The 9,228-nt window shown below is 47.6% G+C and overlaps 1 protein-coding gene across 1 annotated transcript; it reads left to right on the top strand.

Moving 5' to 3' along the window:
- Nucleotides 1–2,808: 2,808 nt before the first annotated feature.
- Nucleotides 2,809–8,810, top strand: FGF3 (fibroblast growth factor 3; the record flags this gene model as incomplete). Its single annotated transcript, XM_082485109.1, has 3 exons — nucleotides 2,809–3,067; nucleotides 5,078–5,181; nucleotides 8,478–8,810. 3 exons carry the CDS (start codon nucleotides 2,809–2,811, stop codon nucleotides 8,808–8,810), a joined length of 696 nt encoding a protein of 231 aa, XP_082341235.1.
- Nucleotides 8,811–9,228: the final 418 nt, after the last annotated feature.

Genomic DNA, 9,228 nt, shown 5'->3' on the forward strand with positions numbered 1-9,228 from the left:
GATGTCTGACTAGAGCAAAACGACTTAAGGTTGCTTGCTATTCAGTGTTGCACCAAGTGAGACAAGGTAGCTACAGCCCTTTGATATTTCCTTGGAGGTCGTATTCATTTCGTTTGAAAGGGAACCATTAATGATAGACCTATAAGTGTTCCCCTCCCTAATAAGTAGAATACACATCGCTTGGGAAGCCTGTCTGTGTCAGATGCCTAGGGCGGAAAGATTTGTAGATGATGGTGCTAATTATGAAAATGTGATCAAGATGGAAGCAATTTGAGCAAAAGTCATTAACGTGTTACTCTTCCACCCACTAGTCTTTTTGGTTTATTATTGCGGTGGGAGGCGGGGGAGGGGGGGTAGGAGGAGGATCTTGCGGGATTGTTTTTTTTCAGAGCACTAATGAAAAATACCCCGCAAATCCAAAATTATAAAATGTCAGCTGCACATCTACAGGGCGATGCACTAGGCTCGGAACGACCTGAAATTTACTCGGAAGAGATCGCTATAATTATTGAAAGTAATTATGTTTTATCTCGCCTTCGCGCTGTGCTGGTGAAAGCATCTTTCAGGAGACTCGTGGCACGTTCAGGGATATTTTTCTGCTACCGCTTTTGTCTTGTAGCTCGTTAGAGGTTCCGAGTCCGTAGGACACGGTTTGCGGTGCATCCTCGAGAAGAAGGTTTTTCAGAGAGGTTCTGGTTTTAGGAGGGACTGAAGGATTTGGCCCTCAGGCGACGACACCTCCTCCACCACCCCCCCCCGGAATACACTCCAAGATTGGAGTCGTGCATGTTTGTGTTTTCATGTTTTTACGTGGATACAGTACTTTAATTATTTTAATTTCCAGTCGTTTACTTTTACTAAACATACTGGAACTACATGACTGCCTGGAAGTGGCGTTGCAGAAGAACAGCAATAAAGAATTAATTGTACAAACATTTATCATCCCCAGATCAAACCCTCCTTGTGAGGCTAAGGCTTAACTTGTGGAGAAGAAAAGGGGGAGGAAGGGGTGGTAATGGCGGAGAGGGGTGCTTGTGGGTTTTTTATGTGTTTCCTTTTATTCCAGACGACTATATAATGAAAAGCCTTTTAGCCTTGGAGAACTACTAAATATTAAGCACAGCTTAAAATAGGCAGTAGCTTTCGAGATCGCTTCGTCCTCCTGCCATGCCTTTTAAGAAAAGGTCGTACCCCTTCCCTTATTTTCCCACTAGTAAAAGCTTCCTTTTTTTTTTTTTTTAAGTTCTCTAACATGTAAGGAAATCCTCTTGTTCTACATAGCAATGTCTTTAAAAAATATTTTATAGACCTCTTCTTGTTCACCGATTCTGGAAAAAATTTATATTGATCAAGGTCAAACGCTTGAATTCTGACGTGACTCACTTCAAAGGTGTATTTGTGTGCCCTTCGAGCACATTAATACTAATTATCTCTCAAACACTTCCCCAAAACTCCTACTGCCTGTTTCAGATGCAAATCTAATTAACGAGCTGCCTTTGAGTAGCACACAGGGACAGCGTAATTCACTGAGTTGTTGAACCTTTTGCCTTCTTTTATATTTATTTATAGGTAGCTCCATCATATTTTGAAAGCGTAGGCAGTTGTGTGAAGCTACAGGGTAGCGAGTGCAGATCTGCTATAGCTAATGAGACTTTCCAGGCACCGGAGCTGAGAAAAAGGATTAGCTCCAACTTCTTGCAAATGCATTCAGGGACGTATGTAATAACACTCGCTGGGCCCTACTTTGTCTAAGTTAATTTAGAAATTACTAAATCTTGAAAGACCTATCTAAATATTGTGTATTATTTGTAACCATGAACTGATTGATTTAGTAATAACTGTTTGCTTTCGACACTGGGGGAGGGGGGTAGGCTGCAGAAACCCTGACTCCTGAGTGAAAGCCATTAAAAAGTGCTCGTCCCCTTCCCAGGAGCCAGGACCCGCACCACCTTTCTTACGCTTCTGCGTTTAACATGCGCATTTTCAAAAGCCACCTCCCGAAGATGTTCGCTTCGAGCATCAGCCCCCAACTGTGTCGTCCCCGTCGTCCCCCGTCCCCCCCCCCCCCCGCGCTCCTCCCGGGCTACGGCGGGCGGGCCCCGGGGGCTGAGCAGGGGGTGGCGGTACCCGGCGGAGGGTCCGCGGCTGCACCGCGCCTCTCCGCGGGGCCGGCGGGCGGCGGGGGGGCGGGAGGCGGCCGCAGCCAGCCACCCCCTCCTCCTCCGTGCGGGGGTGTGCGGGTGTGTGGTGTGTCGGGGAGAGATGCTGTGTAATTTTATCCACGCTGCACTCTGGGAGTTCACACGAGACTGATACCTTTTGCCTCCTCTGCTTTGTATCAATTGGTCGCAGATCAGGCTATTGTTGCAGGAAGCTGCTTTTATTTCTATGCTCCGTCGATCAACTATTTTCCCCACGGTCTCAGTCTCTTGCCGAAATTCAGTGGGTGTCTCCCCCCCCCCCCCCCCGCCCTCTCTCTCTCTCCTCCTGCCTCTCTGTCTCTCATGCATGCCGTCTGTCTAGCTGGAAACCCAAGGAGAAGGCTGATCACGGCAGCTCCATCTAATCCAAACAGCTGGGACTCTTCGGTGGCCTTTGCTGATGTCTATTGATTTAAGTAAATCTGAGACAGATAAAAGGGCCAGATCGGGGCTGATAAAAACTTGCCGATGCTTCACGGCTCGAACCAGTGTGTGCTCTGCAACTTTGGAGTGCTGCTAGCAAGACGGCTTTAATGGGACCCCTGGTGTCATTCGCTCCAAGCCTCCATCTCCCCCGCAGACTAAGCGCTGCGGCCATCATGCCACAATGGTTATAATTTGGATCTTGTTCCTGAGTTTGTTGCAGGAGCCGTGGTCCCCAGGGCGGGCCGCGGGGGTGGCCGAGGCCGCCGGAGCCTCCCCGAGCGACCCCCGGCCGCGCCGGGATGCGGGGGGTCGCGGCGGCGTCTACGAGCACCTCGGGGGAGCGCCCAGGCGCAGGAAACTCTACTGTGCCACCAAGTACCATCTCCAGATCCACCCCAACGGCAAGATCAACGGCACCCTGGAGAAAAACAGCGTCTTCAGTGAGTACCGGGCACACCTTTCCCATCCCGCTTCCCCCGGGCCGGGGTGTGTGGGGAGGGGGGTCTCTCCCTCGGACCAATTACGTCCTGCTGCAGCATCAGCGGGCAGGCGACGGCGGGTGCTGGGACGGTGCCGGACGGGGCGGCGGCGAAGCCGCTCCCGCCTCTCCTCCTGCCCAGCGCTGCCCCGGGGCCGGAGATGCTGCCTGGCGGCTGGGGCTGCTCGGCGGGGACCGGGAACACCCCCAGCTGCCGGGGCTTTCGTCCCTTCCCCTCGTCGGGCTCGGCAAGACCTCGCCTCGGCGTGTCGGGAGCCGCCCCGCTGGCTCCGCCGGACCCCGCAGCTCCCTTTCCGCACCCTCGCACCCTCCGGCTCCCGCTCCCGCTCCGTCCCCGGGGACTCCCGGCGGGGAACTCCCGAGCGGGGCCGGCTGGCGCTGGAGGGGCTCAGTGACCGCGGGGCAGAGCAGGGCGCCCAAACCCCAGCTTTTTCCCAAGCTCCCCCCGACCGGGACCGGGAACGTGCCCTGCACACCCGCCCCGACCTGTCACTTGCTCTCGCTCCGCCGGCGGCTCTCCGCGCCAGCCCTGGCCCGGCCCGGCCCGCTGGGCAACCGGTGGCCTCGCACCTCCCCGGGGCCGAGTCCCGGTGCCCTCCTCGACGGGCTGCAGGCTGCCCTCGCCTGCCTCGTCCCACCCCAGCTTGTCTCTCGCAGGGGACCTGAGCTTCCACGGGCTAAATCACATCTGTCCCCTTTGACATGTGCCGGGGATCGGCAGTAATTAAGATGAAACGGGATATGTCGGGAGTGAGGGGGTTTGTGCGAGGGCGGCAGAAGGGAGGACAGCGGGGCTCAGCGCCACCGCTGCCCGGGGGGAGCCCCGGGCACCCCCGCACCGGCCCCGTCCCCGGCCGTGGGCACAGCCCGGCCCCGCCACCCCAGGAAGCGTAAATCCCAGCTGGTGATGGCACACAAAGATAGGGCGACCTCAGGGATCTGTCTGAAGTCCATAAAGGAAAACCACTATTTCCTAGAGGAAAACCCCCTCGCTATGAAAGCCTGGAGGAGGCATCCTTCAGTGGTGAACCGGTGCCTGATTCAAAACAGCTGTACCAAAACCACCCCAACTCTCCCAGGCCAGCAATCCAGCTTTGCAAAGGGGATGGGCCCCTGGCTCTGCTATATCATTTCCAAAAGGCAGCAACGGGTTTGGGTACAAGGGTCACCTTTTGCCTTCAAACACTTGTAGAAAGTACTGAGCCATTGGGCCAGCTGAAAGCAGAGTTTGAGCAAGCGAGCTAGAGAGCCCTGCACATAAAACAACATCTCCTGAGCCATTTGTGCCTCCATCATGGCACCTTTGGCTGGACATAAACATTTTGGCAGGTATTGTGCCAGCCTCACCCGTGACACTCTTCTTGTGTTTGAGACTCCATTTTTGATGGCCTGAAAATCTCCTCCCTTTTAATTTGGCTCAGACAGTCATATTGTCCTTGCCTGGAGGGCTACATTGACCTCCTAAATGACAAGTTCCTTTCATGATTATATACATGGTTCTAAAATGCAACTGACTCACTCTGTTTTACCCTCTGGAGACCTCAGCAAGGGCTTTGTCCTGAAATGGACAGCTTTGTGACTGGTTTCAATAAGTCAAGAGCTCTTGTGTTCCTAAGCATTAAAGAGGATTTAAACTTTTTTATATACATATAGGATTAAGTGAACCTCTAGTTCACTGTCAGATCTTTTTCATTTTTGAAAGAGTTCAATCTCAATCAGACATCTAGGGATTTATTGTCAAGCTTGTCTCAAACAATTCCCACATCATCGCTGTTTTATACTGTTTCAAATAATAGTCTTGTTTCATTCACATGATTGCACTATGATTTTGGTGTGAGCTAGTGATAGCTGTGAAATCATACTCAGCAGGTAAGCAGTTATTCAAATGTATCTCAAAAAATTACACATGATGAGGAACAACAACATATCTCATAATTGTTTCTGTTTCTAGGTATTCTTGAAATAACTGCTGTTGATGTTGGAATCGTTGCCATCAAGGGCTTGTTCTCTGGCAGATACCTGGCCATGAACAAAAGGGGCAGACTTTATGCATCAGTAAGTTTTACTTAAGACTGGCATGTGCCTGTCATTTCCTATGGGGAGAACCGGTCCAGTGGGGAGCACTGATTTCTTATAAACAAACATTTGTAGAGAAAAGCATAATATTATAATGGGAATCGTTACAGACAACCAAACAGTATATTTTTAAAAGTGGAAAGAAGCTGTGTTCTTACTTGCTTTTTGCCTGTACAGCCAAAGGCAGAAGAATGTATTTGACAAAGGTATTTCAGCCAGCCAAGATTCTGGGCAACTGAGTACACTGATAAAGAACTCAGCAGCCAGCCTTTGCAGTGCAGAATGTCCATCTCCAGCCAAAATTATCCATCTTTATATTTGATGTGGCTCTTGGACACTGGCAGATGATATACATGTCAGATAAAGAATATTCAGAAGTAATTTAGCATCTCTGTTACAGGAAAGCAGCTTCCGACGGGAGTTTCTTTGCACAGAGCATTTGGTTGGGCAGTGAAAGAATTTATAGGTACTAAAAGGCAGGGCTGTAGCAAGGAAAGGAAGTATGAGAAGGTGCAAGAGGATAAAGGTGAAAATAAACACCTTGTTCTACTCCTTGAATCATTTTTTGTCCTGATCTTTGAGGTAAAATCTGGGCTCTACTGACATTAGTGGGAGCCTTGCCTTTTCTGCCCAGCCAATACTTCCCCTCGGTGAATAAAATACTTTAGCTTAGACGTCTTCACGTTCAGGGACACACTAAGGCATCTTTATCAGTGTGTATACTATACACATTAGCTACCTACTTGAATTTCTTCCATTGTCTTTGATTACATCCCTAGCAATCTTGTGATCTCATACTGTGGATCAGCCATACTGTGCAGGTTCTCCAGGAATCCTGTGGTATGAGAGCAGATTTGAAGAGAGTAAAACGTGCAATTTGCTTCCTCCAACTAGTCATGGTACATAATTCTGTTGATTTGGACAATATGATATATCCTCAAGGAATGTGAGCTTTTTTCCATGTGAATGCAACCTGGGTAACACAATCAACTCCGTTGCCTCCCTGGTTTAATGTATTTTACTCCACCTTTTCAAGAATGTTCTGATAGTGTTTACGACCCAGCTTCTATAATGTGTCTCATGTGATGCACGCTGATTAAAGGGCCTGTGTGTAAAGGTGATGGGTCTTTGCTGGTGCAGAGAAGCACATCACAAACAATTTTGGCAAAGGAAAATGCAGCTGAAGTGACATGAGGACATACCAGCTCTGCTATGCCAGAGCTAAGGCTGGCCATATCTATGCTTCCAGTTAATATTCTGATTTAAATGGGCATCTTTGTCAATGGAGCTCCTCCATCAGCTCAGAGCCAGCGTCTGCCCCAATTAAATCAATGGGGAGGATGAAATCTCAAGTTCTTTCTCATCTTTCTCTCTTTCCTGTTCAAAATAGGTACGTCTTTCCTCCAGATTAATTAAACTGAATTAAAATAAGACTAAACAAATTCTGAGCAAAAAGCTCCTCTCCTAGAGTGGAGAAAAGCCTAGAGTAGGGTAGCCCAGAGAGTCCTTTTCTTCTGGACTTCCCTGTCTAGTGTGAGCAGCATCAGGCCATCCTGAAGTTTGTTCAGCTGTCACATGCCAAGGAATATCAGCCATGAAGGGTTTCTGTACAACTAGAAAATATAAATTGTGCTACTCCAGCTCAAGTTTGAGAGAGACTGTTTCAGACTTGTGTTTCAGACCTGGAGGGACGATCCAGGAAAAGCTATTCCACTCCAGCTTTTTCACAGAAGCAGCAAAGGCTGAGGGCTCAGCTCAGGAGAAGCTTCCTGGCCTTGCTTGCCTAGAAAAAAACTAATGACTTCATTGATGTCACTGTGCTCGGAACCTGTGCAAGGCTCCTATTTCAAATAAGACTGACTTATTTGTGGATAATTATATAGGGAGCACCTTATGAAATCGTATTGGAATAACCCCATTATCCCTTGGATCGCCAATTTTCCCACGTCAATAAAATGAATTTGTTAAGTCTGCAGAATTCCTTTGTGTCCTTAGCAGATTGTGATAATCCTCTGGGTTTATCCTCTGTGACAAACCCTCTACAACCAGAACCAAGGCAGACAGCAGGACAGATCAACCTACATATGGTAGTTGCATGGGCTCCAGCACCACAGCATATGAAAACCTTGTCCTTGCAAGGAAGGGCACTTCCGTTTTACAGCTGTGATGCTGAGACATGTGGAATCTTTTAAAATCTTGTTAAATGCCTATCAGCATTTCTGGTGAGTGAACAGCATTAAAGACATGCTGTTAATGGAGTCTATGGCTTTTCTGGCCCCAGCCTGCCTACCCGTGCCCTTTCCAGGCCTGCAGAGGCAACGTTAAATAAAAAAAAAAAATCCTCTGTCAAAACCATGGCAACAGTTCCCCTCGGCCTCCGTGCTTTATGCATGTTAGATACTGGAATCTTACTCACACAGGTAGCACAAAGATGATTTTGTAGTTAAGAAAAGATTTAGAGTGTGGGAGGTCCTTTATTTGCACCTTTTCCACCGCTCACAGGGAGGAGGATGGAGTTCCTCTTGCCAGTCTTCTGCATACTGTTTTCTCTCAGTTGAGGACCAGATGAAAAGGGGCAAATTTTGGCAGATCATGTAAAATGTGAGGACCCAGGATGGGTGCGTATTCTCCCTTACGGTTTCTGATAAAGGAGCAGCCTAGCTTTTCGGAGAAACACGCTGGTGGACAGGGTGTACGCTCATTTTGTTATGCTGAAGCAAGCAAAGAAACTTTATAAAGGTGTTGTTTACTGCTCAAATATCTGTAACAAACTGGGTGTAACAGACTGCAGGTGTATCTAACTAATACTACACCAATAAAGAGCCACATTTAACATTAAACTCTAGTATTTTACCTTTTTAATAGATGTCAAAAGTTGATATGCAGCAATTAAATAATCTATCCAGTTCACAGGCATATTTAGATCCTTAAGCACAAAAAAATTAAATTTACAGCTGAACAATCAACAGAGCTATTCATTCCTGTTCACATGTAGTTTTTTGTTTTCAGATTGTTTTTTGTCCTCTTTCTGTCTACGACCCACAGAGTATGTTCACACTGCTGCCAGCACCTTGCTGCACAGCCGTTCAGGCTCAGTGCTTCTCTTCTGCTCGCCTTTTGTACCACCAGTCTGCGTTTTTCTTGCCACACGTGTTGCTGTCCTTATCCTAAAACTGAGTAGAGACTTTCTTAAGACTTTAGTCCAGTCTTATTGAGGTAGAAGACAGCTATTGCCCATATAGTCTTTCTTAAATTTCATTATGTTTGCTTTACAGGAAAATTACAATGCAGAGTGTGAGTTTGTGGAGAGAATCCATGAACTGGGTTATAACACCTACGCCTCCCGTCTCTACCGAACTGTACCTAACAGAGCCGGCGCCAAGCGCAAAGCCAGTGCAGAGAGACTCTGGTATGTCTCAATCAATGGAAAAGGACGACCCAGAAGGGGCTTTAAAACTCGCAGGACACAGAAATCATCTCTCTTTCTGCCCAGAGTACTGGATAACAAAGACCATGAAATGGTCCGACTGTTCCACACAAACGTGAAATATCGAGAGAGTCTCCTGAAGCCCCCAAGCAAGAACCAGCGAAGAAGGAGAGGACGCTGATGGGGATGGGGGGAGCCTGTATGGGGGCTGGAAAAGACAGAGTCGTCAAAATACTACTAAAAAAACTAACAGCTGTGATTGTATGACAGGCATTAACATGGACACTTTTTGTACCCTGTATAATATAACTGAAAGTCACATCACTTACTTTTAGCTATTGTAGAATTATTATCTGTGGTAAAAGAGATGTGAGATAAACTAAGGCACATTCAAATGTAAATTAGTTGGATGTAATAATTTTGTCAATGAGTTTCACATTTTCTTTTCTTAAAAAAAAAATATATATATATCACTTTCATTACTAGTATTTTCATTCTAACTTGCCATAGGGTATTATCTCAGTGACCCTGTCCTCCCAGAGCATATGAATATTTTACACTTACCAGTTTTGTGTCCATAGAGAAGGTATAGCACTTTC

The sequence above is a fragment of the Vanellus vanellus genome (genome assembly GCF_965231255.1).
Source record: "Vanellus vanellus genome assembly, chromosome: 6".
NCBI lineage: Eukaryota > Metazoa > Chordata > Aves > Charadriiformes > Charadriidae > Vanellus > Vanellus vanellus.